The sequence below is a fragment of the Microdochium trichocladiopsis genome (genome assembly GCF_020744255.1).
Source record: "Microdochium trichocladiopsis strain MPI-CAGE-CH-0230 chromosome Unknown B0I36scaffold_7, whole genome shotgun sequence".
Taxonomy (NCBI): Eukaryota; Fungi; Ascomycota; class Sordariomycetes; order Xylariales; family Microdochiaceae; genus Microdochium; species Microdochium trichocladiopsis.
In genome coordinates, this window is record NW_025763550.1 from 1,028,877 (window position 1) to 1,054,271 (window position 25,395).

Here is a 25,395-nt window from a genome sequence, read left to right on the forward strand (position 1 = left end):
AAGGTACTGATGCTGAGACGATTTGCGGCCGGGGGCGAGTCCCGCGCCGAGTCAAGGCGCAGGTCCAGGACAAACCCACTAAGTAACTCGCTGCCCACCCACGTGACGACGCCCACCACTAACCCCCAGAAAGCTTCATACACTACCCACGCGCTTTGCGAGCACTGCAATCAGTCAAACGGGACCTTGTGGCACATCGAGAAACGGCCTCGGTCATTTTATTCGTCTAGAATGCGATTCATAGCCTCTGGCCGAGAAGCAAGCACGAATCATCATCCTTGCCAATCGTCAACACTGCAACTTCGATTCATCCCGATCCCACCCTCGGTCTACAATATGCGCAGCCTAATTTGCGCAAAGCGACAACCTATGTGTAAATCCTACAGGCAGTGTCTCGATTCGAGCCCGCGGATTTCGCGTTCATATACGTTCGGTCGATACGAGGCTGTCGCGAGGTGTCATGGACTAGGCGGTTGTTGAGATGGTCGGAGCATTATGGGCGAACGATCCCTTCTCTGTGGCAGCATCCATGATCTTGTTGCCGCTGATGATTGATGTCGTGCAGATTATAATGTCACGCCGTCCTGTATGATTCGATAGTCTCCGTTAGCGATTGCATACATGTTGAGGAAAAAGCGCCTGTAAGAATCGGCGAAACCTCGATGACTGACCTTCTTCCTGCTTGGCGATGAAGCGGAGCGCCGCGATTTCCGTAAAGGTAATGCCACCCACAAAGACCACAAAGACGGTTTTCCTTTCTCCACCGCCTGACAGGAGTGCTCGAGCTTTCACGGCCTTGTCTTCGCCCTTCTGTGACTCGTCGAACGTCGGGCCCCTAGCGTGCTTCAGAACATCATCGAACCCACGCCAGCCTTGAGCGCTGCCTGTTTGTGCTGCCACAGACGGAGCACCATTGCCTTTTGTCATTGTAGACAAATACTGCTTCTGCAGCACACATTGCACCAGCCGTATTGATAGTGGAGCATACCCACTATACACGTATGCGATGTCGTTCGGGTCGTTCTCGTTCACTTCATCGACAATGAGTCGGAGCTGTTTGCGCAGATAGGTGTAGTTCGTCTTGCTTCCGGCCGCTGCTCCGGATCCCGGCATTGGGATCATGCTTGCCATAGGAGAAGCGCGCGACAAGAAAAGCTGCATCTTCTCGAGGTTGTGCAATGTCAGCATGTGCTGGTAGCCATAGCTTTGCAGGATCAAACGACGGAAGTGATCAAAATCCTTGGACTTGATGCCGCCAGCTATGCTCGAGTAGATGCAGAGTAGTCTGAGGACTTCACGCAAGGGTATGCCTCGTGCGATCAGCTCTTCGATCCTGTCGTTCTGCGAGCTCGGGTCAGCACCAGCCGCTAGGTTCTGCTGGACCTCAAGCAGCTTGCTGAATTCCTCAGCTCTGGTGTGATTTCTAATCTCTTCCGCTAGGCCGGTGTGAACTTTGAGGCTTTGCTGCTCTGTCTGATAACCGGGGAGCTTTTGCACGAACTCCTTGAGCTCGGCCGTTGTTTTCGAGGTGTGTCGGCTCTCAAAGTCTGTCTTCAGTCGCCGGGCAACTTTGTTCAATAGCAGGCCAACAATCGCAAAATTCGTGTCGCGCAGTCCATCGTAGAGCTTGTCGGAAGAATCCAGCTGGATCTTTCGTTTCCGCGATGCCGGAGCGCTCGTGCCAGGTGTGCCAGGTGCACCCTGGTTGGCTTGCTGAGGTGGCGGGCCAACGATTGTCGTGTCAACCTCTGCCTGGTGGTTCTCGATGCCCCAAACCTCGTCGATCAAGCCTTCGTACGTCAGCTGTGTGAGTAGAGGTGTGACTGAGTCGACCTCGCGGTCTATGATGATTATGGATTCTGTGTTGTTGCTTGGTGTGAGCTTTGCTCGCGTTGTGTCTTTGGCATTCTCTCCAGCCAGGTTTTCTTGTCGCATTCGGCTCAGCAGTTCGGCCACCCGCTTCGCATTGTCGCCCTTGCCGATGATACGGGGAAACAGCCCATATTTTGCTTGCAAGCTCATCAAAGCCTTCGCCATCAGAAATGCCGGTGTGGTATCTCGGTTGAGGTACAAATCGCGGAACGCATCGTCTAGCTCCAGCGACAGAACATCACGCTCGATCGGAAAGAAGTCTAACGGCAGCTCAGATATGCTGATATCGCCTAGAACTCCAGCCTCCTCGAGGAGGGTGTCGGATACCAGGGTTCGTCGGGGGACCCAGAAGATGTGGAAGTCGTGGCCAGTCTGGCTCTCCCTCTGTAGCCGCTTGACCTGCTCTATCGCAGAGGTTAGCGCGCCATCACGAACAGAAGAGGGTTAGTGGCCTGAAGCGCAAGTCTCTTACGGGCGATGGTTTGGGCATGTCGGGCGCATTCTCCGCGGGCGATGAAGATGATGCTCTGTTGGCTCGTGTCGGCATTGTCGTTCTCGAGGAAGAAGAACTTGTCGACACCATAGTCCTGGAGTGTAGAGACCTTGACCACTGTGTTTATGGGTCCGGCCAGACTGCGCTGGAGGACGAGGTTCTTCTTGCCGCGGACCTAAATTGAGCAGCAGCACAGCTGGCTATCAGCGTCGCGTCGCAAACGGTGACCCGGAGCGGGATGGATGCCTCTTGAGCACACTCACACCTTCCAGGAGGTATAGCAGATCCTTTCGAGCTTTGTCGCGCACTTGCTCTACGTCGAAGCCGACATAGGGAGCCATGGTGAGCTCCGCATAAGGCACGCCCACAACACGGGGACCTCAGCAGGGCCGGGTGAGGCTCAAGTATCCGCGCCGGGCGCAATAACAAAGTGCTCTAGACAGCCGCTTCAGACAATGGGCTTATTTTGACAGTGTGAGTTCACGGGACTCGACAGTGAGCGCGCACTGCGGAACAAACGAGTCGAGTTCAGGCGTGGTTGAGGAGCATCAGCTGGGGGGTGGTGCTCTAGCGATTGGCGCCTATCGCTGAGCTCCTGGCGCATCTCCACGTCGTAATGGGCAGCTGCTGTCCGCTTTCGGGAAGGCGTCCAGGGGGACCCCAGAAAAGACGTCACATGTGATCGGAAGGTTCCATGCACTTTCGGTGAAATTGCATCACTTTCAAGTGTCGAGGATTTACAGTCAACAAAATCGGGAAAACGTCGAGTTTGGGCAGACTGGCAGTTTTTCATAACTATCCGTGCTCTGTAGCACAAGGAACTGCCTTGGCTTGCATACTGCGATGCTGCAGAAGCCATCGCTATCATCAATCGGTGCCCACTTCATGTTCTAAGAGCGATGTCCACCCAGGACTTTGTGATCCCTCCTCCGCCACCTCTACAACGCCCAGCGTCCAGTGCACAGAACAAAAATAAATGCATTCCAGATATGCGAGAATGCTTCCGAGCTGTTGAGTCGTATTCGAGTTGTGTCCTGGACTGTCCTATGCCAATGCCCTCGCACAGCCTCGGGCCCAACTATGGACCATGCAGAGCCGCGCGCCCGACTGCATCAAATGCTTTCCAGATCACACATCGTTATCGTGATAGTAGAAATTGATGTCGCGTGGCCGCTGTTTGTTCCGTGCTGTGAATTGCTCGTCGTCCGGTGGTCTTTCATTCTTGGTGTTGCCTGTCAACATGCTCTGTATGCTCATGCAGACGCTCTCGACGTTCTGTACCGGGCTCCAGCCCTGATCACCAAGTAGATCGAGACATATGATGCCATTTGAATATATGTGAGGATGTATAGGCACTGTTCGGCTCGGCTCGTCTTGTTTTTGGAAGGTGACTTCTGGAGGCTCTGGAATACCTGTGTTAGCCATGTCTGTGTGTACAGCCGCCTGGACCGAGTTGCACGCAAGTGCTGCGGCGAGGATTCATACCGATCGGATATCTTTCGCCGAAGCGGAACTTTAACCGGTAGACTTGGTTGAGGTATAGCGGGTTCTGGTCCAGCACTACTATGTCGAGCAGCCATTCCTCCAGATTCTCGGCTTCAACAAGGCTGATCCCAGGCGGCAGACTGTTCTTGATCTAGGGAGGCAAGACATGGCATTAGCTCTGTCATCGGTGGGCTTCGCGCACGTAGACGGGCACATCAGCCTGGGAGCTTGAGGCACAGACCTTTGTGAGCTCCTTACCCAGCCTTTTCCTACCGAGACTCGCAGCCATGTTGATGCTGCCTGGTGCTACTCTGCGCCGGATAAGAAAAGGGTACGCCTGCCTGCTTGCCGATTTCTTGCGGTGTCTTGATGCGGTCTAAGGGCTTCTTGCGGACGCTCGAATGTCCAGGGATGGTTGTAGGAACAGAGTAGTAGAAAGACGGGGCCGTTCGTCGTCGCCAGATAACACTGAAGAGTGGGCGGCGACCGAGCAAGGTGTCGGCGCTGAGCTAAAGCTAGAAGTGACCCGTTGAAAGCACAGGGCGACGGGCAGATGTCGTTGTCGCTGTATAATGGAGAAGTGCTCTGGACATGTGCAGTGTGAAGATGGGATGATTTGCCACGGAGACTATGTTCGACGTGGTCGTGACTCGGATCAGAGTGGTCGTCAACGTAGGATCCGTTGTGACAGGTGTGGAGGGGTATGCCGGAGGGCCAGGGGGGGTGCCGTGTTGGCGGCTACATGAGCTGTACGGAACTGGGCAAGCGCGTGAGGCCGGCCCGCTCCACTTGTGCTAGATGCTGGGCTGGCCGAGCGCGGGCTGGCTGGTCGCAGGAGGCTTGTCTGTCGGCCAGTGTTTGCACCCAGCAGCGCGGTGCCAAACTTCAAAAACGAGAATGAATGCCTTGTGTACGTACTGAAGTGAAGGTACGTTCTACAGGACACGGTTCTGACTTGACGCGACGCCAGATGTCTGCCCGATAGCACGTCATGTCTTCTGACGGGCTTGCCCTGCTTGGCGCGGTGACTTATGCAACTTTTATTGATGGTTGGGCTCAGGCATGTCCCAAGAAGATGCAGAACGAGCGACCCCAACGAAGCGTCATCTCCCTCTTGTCCTTCAATACTTTCTCGCGAATAGCCTGAGGAGCTGCTGTTCCAAATGGCTGATGGGGCTCCAGTGCAAATGAATGCCCTTTCTCGGCCGTGATTTGACGTCCACGGCGATCGGAACCTCGGCCAGTCAAAACCCGGCATCATCACACCCATCCCTGGATGTTTACCACCAGGCTCATCGCTCAGCCCACTTGCAAGCTCCGTCCAGCCCTCGAGCCATGCGGCTGTGCATCCGACCATGCCGTTTCTTGAGCCAGACGGCGAGGCCCGGCCCTCAAAGTTCACCAACAAGCTGATTCTCCTCTTGGTTCCCCTGTGGAATTGAATGAGCAGCACGAGAGCTCGTCGAGACAAAGACGCAGCAGTCATCCACCACGGTCCAGTATTTTGCAGGGCAGCTCTGTTAGCAAAAATCTGGTGCTCCCAGGAACGTGGCCCCCAAGCTGGAACCCCAGGTCTACACGCCAACCTGTCAAAAAGACGGGAAATGGTCAGACCTTTGTCTGGAAATAGAACATGCAATCTCCCGAGCCGGTGCCCATGAGGCTGACTTGAAAGATGGACCCGAGAGGCCTGGCTTGCTGCTGAGTTCCGCTAGGGCTTACAGCACCTGAAGGTCTCGCCCAGCCCGCTACCCTGGCCTGGCCCCTGGTCGCTGATCGGCCGTCCAACTTACAACATACGCGTCTACGGGGCAGGTTCTGCCGTGCTAGCCATGTCGAGCCAACCTCCAAGTCAGCCCAGCCTGCGCTGCGGCCTCCCACTGTACCCGGCCAGCATGGACTCGAGCTGAAACACAGCCAGAGCTCATAAGTGCCCAGGCGATGGTGTGCCTTGTCCCAAGCGTGACTTATATCCCAGGCGCCTTCGTCAGCTTCACAGTCCCCGCCCGCTGTGACTTCTCCTCTGTTACTTTTCCTTCTCGTGTTTTCGACCGTCAGCTGCTGATACTACTACACTTCCTCACTTTGATTGCGCTCATCAGTCAATCCTGCCGAGGTCTGCGCATTCGTGTAAGTCTGGTCAATCTTGTGAACGTATGTGCCTGCCCCCACAAGGGCGAGTGTTATCACTATCCTGCTACCCCGCCTCCCCGCGTAAGGCTGCCCGCGCCAGGTCAAGTGTGCTCAGCGTTCAGCTTGGCCCATTCCCAGGTTCAACATCTTCAAATTCCACATTCTGCAATCCCCCTTTCACGCAGTGCGCTGCTCGCTCGCTACGAGCTGTATACTGTTCGCATCCCTGGTTCGCCCGCCCGCCCACTTGGCAATTCCCCATCCTCAGGCCGCTAACTGTGTCGCATCGCCAGATATCAGCTCAACCAACCCCGCCCGGACAGCCGCAACACAGAGCTCTTACTCGAGGCAAGCGAAGACGAACCGCAACAATGAGCTGTAAGCTGCGCCAGTTTCTAGCATCCAGACTGCCTCACGGTCTATCGCCCTGTCAAGGACTCGGCGAATGAAGAATCGGTGGGACTGACTCTACTCTTGGTAGTCAACGCCATGTTCAACCGCCTTCAGGGCCAGCCTGAAAGCTACGAGCGAAAGGCAAAGTACCGCTTCGGACGGACACTGGGTGCCGGCACCTACGGTATTGTGCGCGAGGCCGACGGGCCGGATGGCAAGGTCGCAATCAAGATCATCCTAAAGAAGAATGTCAAGGGGAACGAGCGCATGGTTTGGGACGAACTGGACATGCTGCAGCGTCTCAAGCACCCGCACATTGTCCGGTTTGTGGACAGCTTCGAATCAAAAGTGGGTTGCACAAAGCTGTTCCGGGTCTTTGATTGTCGTCGATGAAACTGCCTGAGCTAACATATCGACCACTCACTAGGACAAGTATTACATTGTCACAGAGCTTGCGACAGGTGGAGAGCTTTTCGACCGAATCTGTGAGCAGGGAAAGTTCACAGAGAAGGATGCTTCGCAAACGATCAAGCAGGTCCTCGGGGCTGTCGATTTCCTCCACCACAACAACATTGTTCACCGGGGTGAGTACTGCTCGCTCGCCCTCGCTTTTTCCCTGGAAGTAACGACTGACTAACGACCGTCTTCGACGTAGACCTGAAGCCCGAGAACTTACTTTACCTCACAAAAGACCCTCACTCAGACCTCGTGCTGGCTGATTTCGGTATTGCAAAGATGCTGGACACGAAGGACGAGGTGCTTACCACCATGGCTGGCTCATTCGGTTACGCTGCTCCTGAGGTCATGCTGAAGAAGGGTCACGGCAAGGCGGTCGACATGTGGTCCATGGGTGTCATTACCTATACCCTCCTCTGCGGCTACTCTCCGTTTCGCTCTGAAAACCTGCAAGACTTGATTGACGAATGCAGCAACGGCACAATCGTCTTCCACGAAAGATACTGGAGAGATGTCAGCCCCGATGGCAAGGACTTCATCATGAAACTGCTTCAACCAACTCCTGAAGACAGATGGACCAGTGAGGTACGTTTCTATGGAGGAGGCCATTCCAGCCGGCCATGGTCTCACATCGTCCCTTGTCATGGTCAAAAAGCTAACACCGACCCTAGCAAGCGATGAAGCACCCCTGGCTCAGCGGAGAGACGGCCACCGACCACAACTTGCTGCCAGAGATTAAGGCTTACATGGCCAAGGCTCGCCTGCGCCGTGGTATTGAGCTGGTCAAGCTGACGAACCGGATTGAGGCCCTCAAGATGGCCGAGGATGACCCGGAGAACCCCGACTTTGCCGACGCGCAGCAGGAGCAAACACCGGAGCAAAAGGCCGTGGCGGCCGCCGCGGGTGCCAGCGGCAAGGCGAAGCTCTCCAAGGCCATGAAGAGCGCCATCTTCCGCGAAGTCGTGCTTGCCAAGGTCCGCGAGATGAAGGAGGAGGAGCAGACCCTCAAGATCAAGGAGGAGGTCGAGAAGGAGGCCAAGCGCAAGAGCTTTACCGGTTAAAAGAAATAATTGTAACCACAAAAAACAATTGCGTTTTCTTGTTCGGGAAGTCGGCCCACACGAGCAAGTTGAGCACGAGGCTGCTTGGAGGTCAAAAGTGGTCCACACGGTTCATGCCAGCCAGTATGCAAGTATGGACAGGCAGACAAACGCCAGGATGGAAGGATGGATTGATACCACTTCTTTTTTATATCATTACTGTTCATCTCTTTCTTCTGTACGCGCGAATGAGGCGAGACTTGGAATCCCAGTCACCCAGGATTGTCATTATTGAACTCTTTGACACTCTTCACTACTTCTGAATCATTCTCAAAATTTCATTGTTCACTTGGACAGGTGTGCAGATTAGGTGAATAATAATAAGGCTTGAATTTTGCAAAACTAAAAGAAAAAGTCATGCTATAAATTCCAATTTGGGAGGACCGCCCCTCCGGGTATCCAAAACCACCGCCGCGCAAATACAATGCCGCTCCTGGTTTCCCTAGATATATATATGTATGCAGAAGATTGAAAGGTCGTACATGGATGGTATATGTGTACACAACCGGTACGGAAGAATGGGGATATTGTAGAAGCACCTGGCAGAGCCATTGGTGACAAAAGAGCTGAATTACAAACTTGTGTGTGAGAAAGCTCATTAGTAGTGAAATAAGGATAAAAAATGGGCCGTGCTTCTCGTCTCGTGGGTGATTCGTCGTACACATAGTCGTATAATTAAATTATCGTAATCGTGACAGTGTCTTGCGCCTCGGCTTCCGGCCTCCCTTGATCGACCTCGCCTGGCTTGTGGACCCGTCGCGCAGTGGACGGCGATCAGAAACCTCGGTTGTCGAGTTCGTCGAGCACGCTCTCCCGCAGCGCCTCGTATTTCTTCGGATCAAAGCGCTTGCGCTTCCACCCGTTGGCGCGAAGGCGCTCGATGCGTTCTCTCAGGGCCTCGTTGTCGCCATTGGTGCTGCCGCCGCTGCTGTAGTTGCTCACGGCAGAGTCTGCCCGGCGACGCAGGCTCGTGGCTGTACCTGGCCGCGACAGGAGCGGGTTGAATATGCTCAGGCTACTACTGGCCCGTGGAGGTCCAGGGCTGAAAGTGGATGTGCTTTCCGACGAGGCACGACTATGGAAGCCAGGAGTCTGAGGGGGGGAAGCCTCATAGTGGTGGTCGGACATATCCTCATCGGCCTGGAAAAATGTACCACCAGGCGAGTACCGAGGGGTGCTTGCACCACTGGCCAGTGGCAAAAATGTTCGTCCCAAAGGTAGAGGTGGTACTTCTGGGGCAACTTCGGCTCCTTGGGGCATGGCAAGTAGCGTATCAACGGCATTGCGGTGGAATGCAATCTGCGATCGTAGGGCCGATATGTGCGCACACATGCGGTTCAAGGACTCGACCTGTGCCACTGTGGATGAGTCTGGTGTTTCGATGTTTGTCTCCCGCTTGACAAGAATAGAAGGGCTTGCGGGACGGGCCATCGAAGTCTTCTTGGCCGGAACCATCTTTGGCGGCATGGGGAAAGCCTCGGGCTTTGGTGCCACCTCCATCGGTGTGTTTCCTGGCTTTCCCCAAGTATACGAGTCCTCCATGCCTAGGGTCGGACTGTCAGGCCGGATGTATGGCTCGGCTGGGATATCGTTGGGGATTTCAATCTCCAAGTCAGGCAAGCCAGAGAATGACACCTTCTTCTTGGGCTTGAGCTTGCCTCTCTTCGCAACACCGTCGATGGAGCCGACAGAACTTCTCGGGGATGATGGGCCCGTACTGCCCTCCGAGTGGGCATCATGACACAGGTCAGGCGCCTGAGTGCTAGATGCGGTGGACTGAGCCGAAGGAGACCGGGTCTGTTGTATGGTTATGTCCTCGGCCTTTTTTATTAGAGCTTCTGCCTGGTCATAATGATGCCGAGCGTCACGCAGGAGCCTGTTGCGGAACTTTGAGGATGGAGACAGTGGTCTGGCGCAGGTTTCGAGAGAAACGGCAGCGTAGAAGTGGAGGGAGACGAGATAGATTGGCTCAACAATTGACAGGTTGTCCATGTTGCTCAGCAGTTCAGCGCATCTCGCTGAGCATGCTCGGTACTTGCGACTTTCATACTTGAGCTTGACGTCGACAATGGCCTTCCTCCACTCTTCTGTCGTGGATGGCGATGGCGTGGGAGCAACTATTGAATCCAAAGAGGGTCGCCGGGCCTTGTGGGAGAAGTGTGACTGCCTTGCGTCCGAATAAGGCATGTCCAGATCGGCGGTCATGCTTGAGGCTGAGGGCATGCTGCTTCGGCTGCCCGGGTTGGCAGCCAGCAGCATAGTTACGAGACCACCCATTTTGCAGATGCAGGTGTCATGGACTGTTGTGAGCTGGGTGCTTGGCAAGCTGCAGGATCGACCACACTATATATCCGGGCTGGGATATATACGGCTGGGCGCTGGCGTGAGGCGATGGGGCGGGGATGTCTGAGACAGTCGCGTCAAGCAGACGTGATCGAGCACGTGGAGGAGGAGCCTCGAGGTGGCCGGAATGCTCAGCCTCGTGAGATGCGACTGGGTGAGCTCGTGACAGCTGGTAAAGATGATTGGGTCCGGAGGTGTTGTCGTTGTCCCTTTGATACGTCGAACTTGGGAAGCTGCAGAGCAAGGTGTTGCTGAAGAGAGCGATGCCGGGCGGCGTGGTGCGAGAGTATATCCGCGTCGAGACAAAGGCCGGACAATGAAGCACAGACGCGAAGGGAGAGCAGGTATATGGCCGGTGGCTTGTGTAGAAGAATGCGCAGTCGAGGGAGCTGGGACCTGCCAGACGCGGCCAGGAATGACGATGTGGTTGGAGGGGGGAAACAGACGAGCATGTAAGTACTTATTAGACTACGTACTCTGCCAGACTGTATGTAGTGTAATATGCATGTGCGTGGTCGAGCACTGCAGGCTCTGCTCGACATGTACGATGGGAGGTATGTCCATAGCAGTATGCGATGGCGGATCCTGGTCTGGCCGGCCTGGGTGGAGGATCCGCAGGGGCCAGGGTGACCCCCAGCAAGGAGGGCCCCCTTGTCGTGGCCCTTGTCGCATCTTTTGGCCGAACCTTGAAGCCCAGCCCGCCCCAGCACGGCAGAGGCAGAGGCAGAGGCTCGAGACAGCAAAAAAGCCCTGCGGCAAGGCCCGGCGTGGAGGGGAGGGGGAGAATCACCTCAGCGTCGCATCGCACCGCGCCAGTGCCGGCGGCACGGGCACTTCGACGCACCCGAGCGCCATGCACGATCCACGGCACACACTCTAGTCTGGCTGTCCGTCTTGTCTATCCCTCGTGGCCACCCCACGACACTTTTGCTTGTTCCCCTCCCAGAGCCTGGCCATCCCCTCCCCTCCTGTACGCTGTGTGACAGCCTGCAGGGTCCGAGTGCTGCTTTGCCCTCTGCCGAGCCACGCGCGCCAAATATGTTCGAGCCCAGAGCACTGGCGGTGGTGGTGTTGGTGGTGGCCCCTGACTCCCAGCATCGTTTCCGCTCAGGCAAGTACGTAAGCAGAAGCATTCTTGTTGATATCGTCACAGCAACAGTCAGAGCAGTCGCAAATGACGGGCCCCTCCAGGCACAGAGGATCCGCTGGGCGGCGACGAGCACCTCTGTCTTGTCCCCCGTAGCAAAAGGTACCTTGCGGAACCGGCCCTTAACAGCAACACTTTGCTCTAGGGGAGGCTCCCGGGGCAGCGGGACGCATGGATGGCACTGCCCGTAGCGTAGCGTGGTGCCTTGCACAAGGCGCAACCATCCCCGCCGCCAGTGCAGATCCCTCATCAACACCACTGACTGATACCCCCAGGGCTCCGGTTACCCCCACCCAGCAATCCTCACTCACTCCAGATACCCGTACCGCTTTGCCAGTCCTCTGCCGCCAGCTTAGGTCCGGGCTTCGGACGTCTGCTCCTACTTCGAGCCCGCAGAGCTTGCCTGCCTGTCCCCCAGAGTTACATCCCAAGACGGTATCGGCGTCCCGCCCCTGCCTCAAACATCTACACTTTCAGTCACCTCGCCAGAGTCAGACACAATGCAACATAGTGGAGCTGCGTGGATGGGCGAAGCAACAACTACCGCTCCCCCAAGAAGCAAACACGTGCTGGGACCCGTCACCAAGCATCCAGCACGGGCAATAGACGACTAGCCTCGAGGCTACGGGCCATAGCCTGCAGTAGCGACCTGCATAGAAGCCGTCTAGGGCCAAATCGCCGGCCAAGCTCCACAGCACCATCTCATCTCTGCGATTGCCTCTCGTAAAGGAGGTTCGCGTGGCTCGAGAACCGAACGAAAACCACAAAGTGCAAAAAGGAACCCGTGCAAAACACTCCTTATCAGCGAGGAATACTCAAAAGTGCGCTTTGGGCACAAGTGACAGACCCTCCTTGCGCATACGCAGTCAGACCCCGACCGTTATGCTTGCTCCCTCCAAGGATCTATGAACGAAGGCAGGGGTTCTAAGCTCCAGCCGTGCAGCCGTTGCCAACAAGGTCAGGGGTCTGAGAGCGAATCATGCCCAGGCCGGAAAAAGGGGAGTCTTGTCTCCACAACTCGCCCATAGCAAGCCGGCCCAGGCTACCGGAGTCCACGCCGTTGGCAAATGATCCTCACGGCTCGGCACATACTTTCGTATCCCTGGTTGTAAGCAAAGACTTCTGACGAGTCGCTCAAATCATTTGCTGCTGCGCGAGGAGCAGCATGGCTCAAGGATGGACTGCAAGGCCAGGCTCTAACGAGCTCAAAGAGGTGACAATGCGGAGGCGCACACAGCCACCCAAACGTGGAACACGGCCATGGTCCATCCCGAATGGGTGGGCGTCTCAGGAGCTCGGCGGCGTTTCCGCACGCTTTTCGGCATGAACACTCCAGCCAGCACAAATTTTTGAACGTGTCGGCCAGCCACCTTCAAACACTGAGGCGAAGCTGGGTTTGACCCACTCCCGTTTCCTCTATCGTCGCTGGTGATGGCTCTGGTGTGGGGCCCTGAAATGGCCAAATTGCCCAGACTGTCATGCGCAAGACGAGTCGTTTGTCTCACAGCGAAGTGGCTGCGTCATCGCCTGGTTCGAGCATCGAAAAACAAACCAAGTGTCGTGTTTGCTTTCTGCGCGACGCAAGGGAACTCGCGCTACAGACTCCCTCTTCAGTTTAACTCGTTCAGTGCCGAGGGCCCGCCCGGCACGTTGGTGGAGCTATCACAAATGTGTCCCAGTTTTGACGAAAACTAAATATGACAGGTCCGCCGCCCAGGAATACAATCACGGCGAAGTTACTGGTCGCATAATCCTGTGGCCGCCTGGGCTAAGTGCAGCCTAGTTTGCGAGTCAGGAGAGGGTTTGGTTGTCTTTGTTCGTCAATAACCTTGACAGCAAGAAGTTTAGCGCGCCTCGCAAAGTGTTCCTGGTCAACCTAGCGTTTCTGGCGTCGCTGTCATCCCAGCAATGGTTCGGCCGGATGGCTTCCGGCGGCCACGCTGGCGTCATGAGCCTTATTCGTCCCACGCCCGTGCGCAGCACCGCCTTTTGCGTGGTCATGACATGACAGAAGCGTGCTGATCTCAGCGCCGCAAGGCCGGCTAGCGAGTCGGTGTCCTTGTTCAATACACAAGATGCCGTCACTGGCTTGAAAGAAAGAGACTGCTAGTGCCGCGAAGGTCGGCCAGGTGGTGCAACCACGGCGCAACTATCAATACCGGCTCTCTACGCCGGTCGCATCTTCCTAACTTGTACGCCGTCGCCCACTTGCAGAAGGCCGGAAGTGCTTGAGGACGAGACAATCAACGAAGCCAACGGCAGCTTCAGATGGTGATGAAACAAGCTAGCGACGAAGCCGTGTGCTTCAGCATCCCGACCAAACACGAACAGCTCTGTGGTGGGAGAGAGAGGCAGAGACTGAGAAGGAGGATGCGCCTCAGTGCTCAACATGGCTCTCCAACTGCAATCGTGCTTGCAAACCTGAAACACCAAACCACCACATGTAACCCCAGACTCGATCACAGCCACGGGAGCGAATCAAGAGGCGCGGTACCTGGACGACTACTGCGAGATTACCTAACCATGCAGGATGGACGCAACACGCCACCAAGGTCCCGCGGGAATTGGTTTATCATGAACGGCTATGCCTGAGCGCTCTTATGGAGAGAAGAACTTTGACCTCACGCCACCCTGTTGTTTGTACCTTGCGTTGAGTTGCGCAAGAAGGACCCTCGGATGCCTTTTGACGCGGTATCCAAGGACTCCACCGGGTAAGTAGCCTTGCTTGCCAGGATGCGAGCCACTCTCAAAGGCCGTTTCGTGGGGGGGAGAGCGTTCACCGTCTCCTCGAGCGTCTCCTCGAGCGCTGATGACACATCAGGGCTCCATGTTGAGCGCACTGCGAACCCTTCTTGGCGAGTCCCGTGATCTGGCGGGTGCAGCAGTGCGACGGTGCCATTTGGCCAGCCTGGACCTGGCCTGGGTAAGGGAACGAACAAAACCCCCCACGCAACTCCGGTTGGCTCCGGTTGGCTCCGTTCACTGCGACTCTATAGAGCACAGGGGCTCAAGAGGCCCTGGCCACGAAATACCTGGCGGATCATATACGTTGCAGCGAAATGGAGATCATGGGGCACTCATGAACGCCAGAACGAAAAGGGAAACAAACTCGTACCTCGTGGGTTTCGGTTCCCGGCAGGCGCCCATGCTTGGCTCGCGCTCGTTATCGAGCCATGCTAATATCTGCGCAGCAGGCCTCGCCCGCCGCTGACGACTGCTCGGTGCTGTGCCGTCCTCCACCATCACGCCACTGGACAAAACATTCCGAGCAAGACTCCTCACAAGGTCCCACGAGGCCCCGCTTGGCCCGTGGCGACGTTGACAATCATGACGACTGACAAGGACGAAACCAAACTGCCCCCCAGTACAAGGACCTTTTGGGGGGAGATCCTGGCCTGGCATCACAAAATATCCCCAGGAAACGTCCGTGGGGGGTGTTCTGGCCTCGGCACTGAGTGTCTATCGTCATAGACCCCGTTGTCTGTGTTTCGTGGGGATCTTTTCTTCTGAGCCGGGCCCCGTACAGACAGGCTTGGCAGATATGCCGTTCGGGGCGGGCCCGCAGGCTTGCTCTTGTTGTGTTTGCCTCCCAGAGAACTTGTGTTTCTGCGACGTGGTGTATTACGTGGTGGCGTGCTGGCCTTGGTGATGGTCAGTGTGCGAGAAACGGGCAAGTGCGTTTGTTGACACGCAAGGGCCTATGGACTGCTAAACTCATGCAGCGCGGTAGAGGAGAAGGGTAAGCCCGGTTTGCTGGGCTATTCCAGTCTCTTCAAAGGTGAAGAAGGGGGGCCAGCCGACGACAACGTGCAAGCGCGTCGAGGAGCCATGGCAGTTCTGAGGGCACATCCGGCCCTTCCGGGCCTGGTGGTGTTCAGCGAGGTGTATGTATGTCGTCTCTTTGCATTGTGCGACTGGCGGTCATGGCCTCGCTTGCCTCAGCGCTCCAGCGTGATATTTTCGCCTCCTTGGAGGTGGGACAGTGCAGTTGCCGCTGCTGTCTGCTCCATTGTCTGCATTGACAAAGTTTGGTCTCGCAACGAGTGTTCGTTGAACAAAGCAAGCGGTCTCGTGTCCAGATTTAGTGTTCTCATTCACGCGAGGGTTTTGTGTCTCCGAAGCCCTATCTATGGTGATGGATTGCTTCTAGGTATTCTGAGTGTCATTGAGGGAATGTCGTTTGCTCCGTCCATGGTCACGGGACCTCAAATTCGGCACGTGCGAGCTAGTCGTGGCCGAATTGCTGAGGAGGGATAAAAGTTGCGCTGTCAGGAGTTAACCAGAGCGCTTCAGCCTGGCTTTACCGGGCATGAGTGATTATGTGTTGATGTCGATTTGGGAGCAGGAGAGATGAAGCAAGTGACACTCGCGTGCGGTGCCTTCTGCCAGCGGGAGGATCACGTCCTCGGGTTTGTCTCGCTATCTGCCTGTGACGATGTCGCGAGGGAGAAAAAAAAAAGAAAAAAAAAAAGGATGCTTTACTGCCAGCTCTCTTTACTTTCTTTGTTAGACGACGTCCCTAGGGTTGCCCTCTCAACTGAAAGGTAGCATTACAGCCACTGAATAAATTGAACAGAATCAGAAATAAAAGATAACCGTTTTCTGAAGAGTAATAATAAGAATGCCAAAGGGAGAGGTGGAAACCCCTCATGGCCACAGTAATGGCATGGAACCTGCCACAGCATTTCTGCTTTCACCTGCCCCAGTTCCCCGAGAGCTCGGCCATCTATCGGCTGCTTATGATTCCCTGTGTGTGTGTGTCCACGCCCGTGATCAGAGTGTGAGCATGCGACATTGGCAAGAAGTGAGAAGAGAAACGATGCGGAGACTAGATTCCAGATCCCAGAGGAAGACGTTGCTTTAGTGAACCAGGCAGCTTATGGTACCAAAACATTATCTCTACACTTCCAAACTGTGATTCGCGAGTGGGTGATTCTCTTCACCTTGTTCGACAGCCTTACACGACTACGCCGTGTCGTTTCATTTCTGCAGCTACTTTTTGTTATGAAAGAAAAAAAAAAAAAAAGTCGTGGGATAGATTTCGTTCATGAGAATCGAGATGACCACGACGGCAAGAACTAGACCAGCCAGAAGAAGAGAGCCCATCTCCCAACCTTCCCAACCTTCCCGAACCTAATGAAGAGGGCCACCGCCCCGTGAGAAAAAGCCACCACAGATCAAATACCCGTGGCACAAAATGGTATCGAGACCGCAATGGCTCTGCGGAGAAGGAAGGAAGGAAGGAGCCTGGGACACGAGCGAGCCAGCTAGCCTCGTCACCATCACGGGGACCAGAAGGACCGGGCTGGATCACCTTTGTTGCAGTAGACCTGGGGCCGGTCGCGGATCAAAAGGGTGTGCCTATCCGGAGGGCTGCGGGGAAAGCTTCTAACTGAACCTGTACAGGTATTCATGATAACCTGGCTGAGGAAAGTAATGTAAGTCTGCCACCTGCAAGATGTCGTCACGACCCGGACACAACTCTATGAAAGTAGAGACATATGCAATGCTGCAGAGCACGGGATTTGTTTGGGTGTCATCATCTTCATGCTTTTATTCAGTTTTTTTTTCTTCTATTGCTCGTATTTGTCTGAATTCCATCCCAGTTGCCAAAGCCCGTTCGTTTATTGGTTTATTGCGTCGCAGTCGTTGTCGTGTCCACCGGCGCAGCCTGCTCCAGCGCAGCTGCTGTTTCGCCCGCCGGGATCTCCTCCCCGCGGATGCCGTGGACGACCTTAAGTCCCTCGGCGCGCTGAGTGATCTCGTCCAGCTCGGCCTTACGCTGCAACCTCTGCTGAACCTCGGCCGCAATGTTGGCCAGGTCAACCAAGACGCCCTCCTTCTCTGGGTGGCCGTCCTTGAGGCCCATCTCCTTGATTTTCGCCTTGCCTTGCGCGAGCTCTTCCTCGCCCAGCACGATAGCAAAGGGGACGCCGTTGATCTCCGCGGCCTTGAACTGATTGGGAAGCTTTGGCTTCACCTTGTAAAGAAACTCGGCCTGAACGTGGATTAGTACTTGCTGCACAACCGGGCTTGACTGCTGAAGACCAAACATACCTTGATACCTGCTTCCCACAAAGTCGCGCACACAGCCATGCGCTCCTTGAGTAGGCCGGTGAAGCCCTTGCCGCCGAAAGCCATGACGTAGACATCAACCTCGTTGTTCCGCACCTGCTCGGCCGCCTTGCTCGCTTCCATCCGCGCCTTGGTGATTGAGAATATCCGGTCTACACCGAAAGAGATACCGACGCAAGGAATCTGCGTCTTGCCGGAGAACATGCCGACAAGGTTGTCGTAACGGCCACCTGCAGCGACACTGCCCACTCCGATCGAAGGGTCTGACGAGCGGTCCTCGTCAGGGTCGGTCGAGGTCTTCTTGTTCTTTTTTGATGGGGCAGGCACCACTTCTGCAGCCGCAGGTGTTGTAGACGGCGCTGATCCCTCTGTGACAACCTCATAAATGACGCCTGTGTAGTAGTCGAGACCACGAGCAAGACTCAGGTCGAATGAAACGGGAGCGAAAGCGTTGAAGGCCTCGAGATAGTCGAACATGAGGTCGAGATCTTTCATGCCCTGCTGCATGGAGGCATTGGCAGACAGCGCCGGGTCGGCCTGGAGCTTCTGGAGCAATTCCCTCTTGCCCTTGAGCACAACCCACTCGCCAATCTTATCCGCGACGGCACCGTCGAGGCCTTTCTCCTCCGTCATCTCCTTGCGCACTTCGGCCCAAGGAAGCTTGTCGAGCTTGTCCACCGCAGACGAGATGGTCCGGATCTTGTCTTCGGGAACACCACACACCTCGAAAATGCCGTCCAGGATCTTGCGGTGGTTCAGCTTAATTGTGTATGTGCTTTGCCAGCCGAGGGCGTCAAAGACTTCTGTAATGATGCGAATGATCTCGGCGTCGGGAAGCATAGGGTCGTAGGTGCCGGCAATGTCGAAATCGCACTGGTAGAACTCGCGCATGCGGCCCTTGGTCATGGCGGGCTGGTCCCTACGGTAGACCTTGGCGATGTGGTAGCGCTTGATGTTTTGGATGTCGCGGTTCATGGCGAGCCACCGGGCGAATGGCACCGTGAGATCGTATCGGAGAGAAGTAATCTCGCCACCCTGGTCGGCCAGGTCGTAGATGAGTTTGCTGTCCTCGCCATACTTGCCGGCGAGAATCTCCTTGAGCTCGAAGACGGGAGTGTCGATTGTGACGGCGCCGTGGCGCTTGAAGACCTGGGTAATGGTGTTGAAGATCTTGTCACGGATCACCATGTCCTTGCCCTCCCCTGGGTTTGGCGCACAATCGTCAGGTCAGGAACGAGGAGGTCGTGTGACCAAATACGGAGGACCCGAGCCAAGGAATCCACTTACAGTCCTTTGTGCCCTTTGGGGTCTTCAGCTCAAACTTGGGAGCTTTGTCCTTGGGCGCCATGTCGGGCAGTTGGTGGGGTGTGGACGATGGCGGGGCGTTCGAGGAGGAGGAGGAGGAGGAAGTTGTCGTGACGAAGGTCGCGATGGTGGCTGGGTCGAGTATTCGGGGCAGGAGGGGTCGGACTCGAGCAGCTAAGCGTAGAGAAGTGGCAGGCAGAGCTGTCAAAGGGAACAATGGCACCGGCCCTGGAGGTCTGAGGCAGCGAGACAGTATGCGCCGGCGTAGTAGGGTATGCATTCGGCAGACGGGGGAGGGGCGGGCAGAAGTGCGTGCGGTGCAGAAAAAAAGATTGGGGACGGAGCATGTGGCGGCGGGCTGTTGTGACTTGCTCAGGCTGCCGCCCGCTGGGGGCCACTGCTGCAGTACCAGCCCTGGAGGGCGGGAAGCAGCGACTATGACACAATCGAGCACAGCGCCGTCTTCGGCGGGCTCTTCCTTCAGTCGTCCCGGTGACTCAATAACTTCAAGGAGCACGTAGTTGTGCTTGTATTCGTCAGGATAGGGTCTGCAGCATCGATGTCAGCCACCAATTCACAATTATATATCTCGAGTCCCATCCCACGTCAAGGCCGGGCATATCTGCTTGGGTGCTCCTCACTCAACGCGGTCGAAGCGCGTCGATGGAGGGGCAGCTCTGCACCGACCAGCATGAGGTTTGACCCCACCATGCATGTGCAAGCCAAGGCAAAAGGCGATGCTGGCTGCCCCCGATACATCAAGACAACCTTCACGTTGCTCCTGGCTGATTGCAGAAAAGGTGCCTTCCTGTTATATTCTACAAGAGGACTACACTTTCGGTAATACGCGTCTCCCGAGGTCGGCTGGCATGGCCACATGTATATATGCCTTTCTACTGGGCCTTCCGATGTCATTGTCTATCCGTACGGTACTGTGATGATTTGCCCAGACGCCAATAAACCACTGCACTGAACCACTCAATTCATGCAAAAGAACAACAAACGATTCAATCGCGTCACGCAAGCGCCTCTGCGGTAACACCGCCAGCCGGAGTTGGCGCCGGTACGTCCACTACGGGCGTCGGCCCAGGGCCACCCATCTCCTTCTCGATCCGGGCCCGGATGAGCTTGTGGATGCCACCGCGATTCGCCTCAATGTTGCCCTTAACTATGCCGACGAGCATCCTGCTGCAGCTGATGACGATGTCCTGGTGCAGCTCCAGCGCGCCGCTGCCGTCCGCAGCATCCACCACGATCCACGCCGTCTCGAGCACGACGCCCATGGGCGAGTTGACGCGCGTCCACAGCCCCTTTTCCAGGTTGACGTACTCGAGCCGGCTGTTGATGGTGCTCGAGAAGACTGGGTTGGGCATCTCGTCCGTAAGCTCGTACACGTTGACGTAGGGATCCGCCTCGGCGCTGCTGCCGCCCAGGTATTTCCCCATGTGCGAGAGGTCCGGCAGGTCAAAGGCCTTTTGCGCGATCGCCAAGTCTGTCGCGGCGCCGGGGAACTTGGCGGGCTGCTCGACCCGGCTGTGCTTGACGTGGTGCGGGTCGCACTTGATCATGAAGTCGTGGTCATGCAGTGCCGCCAGGAGTTGCTCCCTCGTCGTGCCCTCTGGGAGGGTCGACGTGTTTTGCATGGTCTGCTTGGTTGAGAAGACTGCGAGGCATGATGGTGTTAGACTCGGGGCTGGCAGATGTCATCCTCATCCTTTGATCAAGACCCAATCTATCAGGCACAGCAATTGGGGGTAAAAGTTGCTTCTGAAGAAGCACCCGATATCAATCGAGGGCTCCCAAGCCTCCTCTTCCTTATGCCGCGGGCCATATGCCCGGCCACTCTTACAAGAGGCGGTCGACAGACAGAGTACAGCTCGCGCACTTACAAGACATGGTGACGTCAAAACACCACACTGGCGTTGCTAACAATCTGATTGTGGTGGCGGCACCTTGACCAAAGAAGATTAAAAGAAAAGAAACTGTGCGCTGATGTTGCTCGCGAACAATGGTCCAGATATGTTTGCTCGGTGAAAAGAGAAAGAGAGTTGGGGGTTGGTGAATGCTTGCCACAAAAGTCGGGACAATCGGGGAGGTTAGTACCACATGCATAGTGCAACGCCGCGTCACTGCCAAGCGCAGCATCCTCGAAGGGAGGAGAGCTATTCCTAGTGCTCACCACAACACAACAAACACGACTCAGACAGACACAAACCCCCTCCAAATGCCGTAATATCGTACAAGCTGCACCTGGGACCGCACGCAAGCCTCATCAAAAGACCGCCCTTTTCGTAACCTGGTGGCTCAAGTCGAGCTCCGGATGGTCAACGAGCCGAGCCGCAGCCGCCTTACTACTCTCTAGTGTGGGGTCCCCCTGGCTTGCTGGCTGGATGTAAGTCGATCAGTCAGTCGTTGGGGTGACGATCTCGTAGGACGTCTCCCAAACCCTTCGATTGATCAGAAGCTCTCAAGGGTCTGTCTCACTTGGAGCTGACTGCACTCGTTGCAGGTAAGCCGCGCTATCACCGGTGAGCATCATCAAGTCAAAAGTCTGTATCAATCCAAAAGATACCCAATTCGGTAAATGAGGCAGACCATCCACCCTGAGTCGCTGTGTATGATATTTTATTCGAATCGATATTCGCTAAGTTTTGCCCATTTTCTTTTGGAACTAGTATGTTGTCCAGCGCGTGATGGCCTCTCTTCCCCCAAAAAACACCGTTGATATGGATCACAAACCCAGGGTGCTTTCCAATTGTTGGTGTGTTTGTATGCATGTATGCCGTCGTCGCTGGGGGGTATCATTAAAACATAATCTCTAGACAATGGTTCCGCCACCTGCCGCATCCGCCCAAAGTCAGTGTCTTTCTTCTTCTCCTTATCTCACAAACGCCAGAGGTTTCCACTCTGCCACGTGGGCATTGTTTTCAATCCAGCACCACGACTTCCGCAATCGGCCGTGCCTTGGCGTTGTTATTGTTACTGTTCTGCGCCGTTTTGCCTTGCGCCGCCGCCGCACCGGATGCTTGAGTCTTGGCTCCCGACGTGGTTTTCGAGACGCTCTGCTTGATGGCCTTGGGCGACTGCAGAGCCAGTGGTCGCACTGCCCCGTCAATGGCCATGAGCAGTGTCTCGATGCCGCGGTCCATGGTGCAGGCCGCGCCTCCACCAAGATTCCGCCACTGCCTGTCAGGGGCATTCCAGACCGGGTCAAGTGCCTTCTTGAAGGCGTCGTCTGGATCCCTGACCGGGCCCGGCTCGTCACGGTATACCCACCAGAACTGGTTGTTCTTACGCTCCATAAGCTGAATGCGCAATGCCGCTTTTCTCGCAGAATCCTTGGTCGCCCCGGGCAGCGTGTAGTGAATATTGAAACAATCCAGATGTGTTGCGAAGACAGCCACCTGACCTTTACAGTCGGCACTAAGATCCAGCCAAGCAGTTTCGATGGCGTCGAGCGCAGACTGTAGTGGGGAGATGATGGACAGGAAGAATGCCAGCTGCCCAAAGCGAAGCTCCGAGTTAAGAAGCTGATGATACATATCGATAATTCGCAACTGAGGGTCGTCCTTTTCGAGCCGCAGTTGTATCTCGTCCGCACTCAGGTCCAACGTCGCCTGCCGCCTCCGAGCTGGAGGTGGTATCGCCGACTCGGCCTCAGCCTTGCTGAGCTGACTGTATGAAAATGTAATTTTCTGGAGGCTGATCTTTTCGCAGCGGACATCACGATCGCATCGCCGGATCGCGTCCACGCAGTCAACCAGTCTTTCGATAGCTTGGAGGCGCCTCTTGAGGGTATCAAATATTGGCGTCCCAAGCTCGGTCTGAAGATGCAACGCGAAAACGCCGAGCTTCTTGTTAAAGACGACGTCGCGCTCCACATTACATTTGAGCATCGAGAATCTCTCCGGCTCGGCGACCTTAAAGCGCGCGTCGACCACGGTGCTCAATTTGTGCTCGTTATTCGGGGTCAAATCCGGCATATCTCCATTGCCAGTCTCGTCCTTGACCAAAGACCTGACAGGAGCTGTGTTCCGGATGCCCAGGAACACGATGCGCACAGAATCCCGAGCCCAGGAGGGGGCCTTGGGCGTCTGCGACCCTGCGGATCCTGGACGCTGCAGTATATCAGAGAGCTTGACGCGAATGGCTGGCACCCTAACGCCAGGAGGCAGCGACTTGTTAACTCGAGCCTCTGTCGCATGGTCGATGTTTTGTGCTCGGAAGTGTCTTAGATCAGTAATCTGAGCAATCATGATGGCAGTGAAGACCGTCAGCTCATGGAAAAACTTGTCAGATAATTCTGGCAAGCCGGCAGTAAGCGATAGTGGCGTGTACGACGAGATCCGCGATGGCTTATCCGCACTATTGTGTTTGGTATTAGTCTCTTGCATGTCCAAGGCGGCAAAACGTGGCTTTCTAAGACTTACACCTCTACCAACCACCATCTATCACCACCCAAGCTCAAGCTGAGCATCAGGTACCACTGCTCGGGCCATCCACGGCGCTTGAACCACATCGCCTGGAACGACTCGCGAGTATTCAAGATGGGTTTGATATCGTCCATCTTGACTGGCGCTCTGCAGACGTTCCAGCCCATGCTCTTGCCGCGGCGGTTGAGCTCATCAACCGTGTAGTAGCACCGAATACTTTCTAGTGTAGTGACGCCTTCATCTGTGGGGTCTTTAGACGACATATTCAGCCGGTTTTCGCCCTTCGAAGTCACGGCAGTCTGCGGTGAAATGGCAAACTGTCCCGTCGTTGGCGCGATCTTGACCGTCACTATATCCTCTCGTCCGATTTGCATCTGGAGGTTCGAGAGCACTGGCTCGTCCTCGGCAATATTCAATGACAACGCCGCCTCACGCTGCTGGAATCTACCCTTGCTGTTGAGCCTTGCGTAGATAGCACCCAGAGTCGACTTGACATGGCGTCCAATGACCCTCTTCAGTAGACGCTCTGTCGAGATGTCGTGATCGTCAAGCGGAATCTGAGCATCTGATATTTCTTTGTTGTCCTTGAACCACCGGAGAGTGAGTTTGCTTGTCGAAGAAGGATCGGACGGCTTGCCGAGCTGTCTGCCACTATGTACCCCAAGGAGGATCCAGCTCTTGGGTCCCTCGGGAGGATGACGGCTGGCCCAGTATTGTATCGACATGGCGCGGTTGAGGCGCTCAACCTTGAGTGTGTCGACCCATTGGTGCCGACTGAGCTCAAATGCTTGACGCACGAATTCCGTGATCTTATGTGTAAGCACAAACTCGTGCAGGAAGCTGTAGCACCCCCTTAAGCCGTCCTTCTCCAGCGTTTCGTTGACCTTCACTTCGAGGTACTGTCGCAAGAGATCGGAGAGCTCCGCGGGCGCAGGCGTGAAAGCGAATCGAAAGTCGATGAACCAAAACTGCTTTTCAAAGTCCTCGTCGGCAATGGTCAGGTCCACCTCAAATTCTCCTGGCACAACAAAAGTGACTCTGCCCGACTCGATCTTGTAGTCTTTGAACTGAGCCGGTATCTTGTCGTGCTCTTCGAGATTGAGGCGCAGTGATAGGAGTGTATTCGTGTTTTCGATCCATTGTAACTTCTCTCTGGGACTGATCGGCGGTGGCTCGATATACTGCAGATCTGGCATCCATGTCGCATCCCCTGTCGAAAGGATTTGCAAAGCCGTCTGAAGATCAGGTTCACCCAGACGCGCGGCTGGGAGCGCGGCGCGGACATCGATGAGGTGCTCTACGGATCGCATGTAGTCGAACTTCTGCATGTTGATCGCGTTGTACAGATCGATGAGCTTGCTCACGGTCTCGGCCTTTCTGCTCCACGAGGTCATGACCAGCGCCTTGACCCATTTCGCGTGCTCGTCCTTGACGAATTCGAGCAGGTGCGCTTTCTTGCGAATATTTTCTGGCGACGAGTCGTCAGGCAGCGACCCCCCATTTACCGCATTCCCGTTGACCATAGGCGCAGATGAAGGCAGGGGCATCTTGGCCATGGCTATTACGCAGTCCTGGAGAGCATTGTGGGATCGCTGCGCAAGTCGTGACACGAGGAGCCCGAGCGGGACAAAGCCCTGGGTGATGTGTTGTATCTCGTCTGATAGGTCGTTCCATCGTGACGGATCCGTGGATGTCTTGGTTGTCGCTTTGCTGTGGACAGCACCGCTGTCAGCGCCGTTTGCCATGACGCCATTGCTCGTGGTCGCGCCTCGGTCGTGGTTCGTGGCTATGCCGTTCGCAGTGCCGTTCTCCATGATGACGGCGCCGGGCATGGCCTCGCCCAGGCCCCCTCCGCGACAGCGCGGACGCTTAAGACTGTTGTTCTATGGCTAGAAATCAGGGTTGCAGACCGCCGTCTTTGAGTCGCTGCGAATGTGGAAATTGGGCATGTGAAGAAGCGATGCTATGAACGAAGCGAGGGATCCAGGCCGTCGCGAGTGTGCGCCGTGAAAAGGCTGACTGGACAGCGCGAGGGGAGCCGGATGGTCAAGAACCAGGGGCGTTGGATGCCAGTGGCCTAAACGACAGCTGCGTCGGTCGGCTGTGTCGCAGATGGCGCCAGTGACGTACAAAGCGCGTCTGCCCAGGAGTCGTCTGTCG

General features: G+C 55.7%; 8 protein-coding genes across 8 annotated transcripts; 2 read left to right on the forward strand and 6 right to left on the reverse strand.

The window, feature by feature from the left end:
- Positions 1–125: 125 nt before the first annotated feature.
- On the reverse strand, positions 126–2,893 carry B0I36DRAFT_327219 (Sec1-like protein). The gene is made up of 4 exons (XM_046154442.1): positions 2,629–2,893; positions 2,345–2,540; positions 672–2,276; positions 126–584 (listed from the first exon to the last, which is right to left on the reverse strand). The coding sequence occupies exons 1-4, from the start codon at positions 2,704–2,706 to the stop codon at positions 466–468; spliced, it is 1,998 nt and encodes a 665-aa protein (XP_046010297.1). The 5' UTR covers positions 2,707–2,893; the 3' UTR covers positions 126–465.
- A 178-nt stretch (positions 2,894–3,071) lies between these two features.
- B0I36DRAFT_327220 (UBC-like protein) lies at positions 3,072–4,610 on the reverse strand. The gene is made up of 3 exons (XM_046154443.1): positions 4,092–4,610; positions 3,851–4,001; positions 3,072–3,768 (listed from the first exon to the last, which is right to left on the reverse strand). Exons 1-3 carry the CDS (start codon positions 4,137–4,139, stop codon positions 3,494–3,496), a joined length of 474 nt encoding a protein of 157 aa, XP_046010298.1. The 5' UTR covers positions 4,140–4,610; the 3' UTR covers positions 3,072–3,493.
- Positions 4,611–6,354: 1,744 nt separating this feature from the next.
- Positions 6,355–7,893, forward strand: B0I36DRAFT_364691 (kinase-like domain-containing protein; the record flags this gene model as incomplete). The annotated part of the gene is made up of 5 exons (XM_046159012.1): positions 6,355–6,361; positions 6,465–6,724; positions 6,804–6,960; positions 7,032–7,417; positions 7,504–7,893. The coding sequence occupies 5 exons, from the start codon at positions 6,355–6,357 to the stop codon at positions 7,891–7,893; spliced, it is 1,200 nt and encodes a 399-aa protein (XP_046010299.1).
- Positions 7,894–8,300: 407 nt separating this feature from the next.
- B0I36DRAFT_139335 (uncharacterized protein) lies at positions 8,301–10,308 on the reverse strand. The gene has a single exon (XM_046148346.1). It carries the CDS (start codon positions 10,207–10,209, stop codon positions 8,707–8,709), a length of 1,503 nt encoding a protein of 500 aa, XP_046010300.1. The 5' UTR covers positions 10,210–10,308; the 3' UTR covers positions 8,301–8,706.
- Positions 10,309–15,250: 4,942 nt separating this feature from the next.
- Positions 15,251–15,679, forward strand: B0I36DRAFT_351025 (uncharacterized protein; the record flags this gene model as incomplete). The annotated part of the gene is made up of 1 exon (XM_046156973.1): positions 15,251–15,679. One exon carries the CDS (start codon positions 15,251–15,253, stop codon positions 15,677–15,679), a length of 429 nt encoding a protein of 142 aa, XP_046010301.1.
- A 1,375-nt stretch (positions 15,680–17,054) lies between these two features.
- Positions 17,055–18,845, reverse strand: B0I36DRAFT_364693 (histidyl-tRNA synthetase-like protein; the record flags this gene model as incomplete). Its single annotated transcript, XM_046159013.1, has 3 exons — positions 17,055–17,420; positions 17,480–18,699; positions 18,785–18,845. The coding sequence occupies 3 exons, from the start codon at positions 18,843–18,845 to the stop codon at positions 17,055–17,057; spliced, it is 1,647 nt and encodes a 548-aa protein (XP_046010302.1).
- Positions 18,846–19,342: 497 nt separating this feature from the next.
- On the reverse strand, positions 19,343–20,714 carry B0I36DRAFT_327228 (uncharacterized protein). The gene has a single exon (XM_046154444.1). The coding sequence runs from the start codon at positions 20,443–20,445 to the stop codon at positions 19,819–19,821; it is 627 nt and encodes a 208-aa protein (XP_046010303.1). The 5' UTR covers positions 20,446–20,714; the 3' UTR covers positions 19,343–19,818.
- Positions 20,715–21,729: 1,015 nt separating this feature from the next.
- On the reverse strand, positions 21,730–24,980 carry B0I36DRAFT_247481 (mediator of RNA polymerase II transcription subunit 14; the record flags this gene model as incomplete). The annotated part of the gene is made up of 2 exons (XM_046150315.1): positions 21,730–23,167; positions 23,233–24,980. The coding sequence occupies 2 exons, from the start codon at positions 24,978–24,980 to the stop codon at positions 21,730–21,732; spliced, it is 3,186 nt and encodes a 1,061-aa protein (XP_046010304.1).
- Positions 24,981–25,395: the final 415 nt, after the last annotated feature.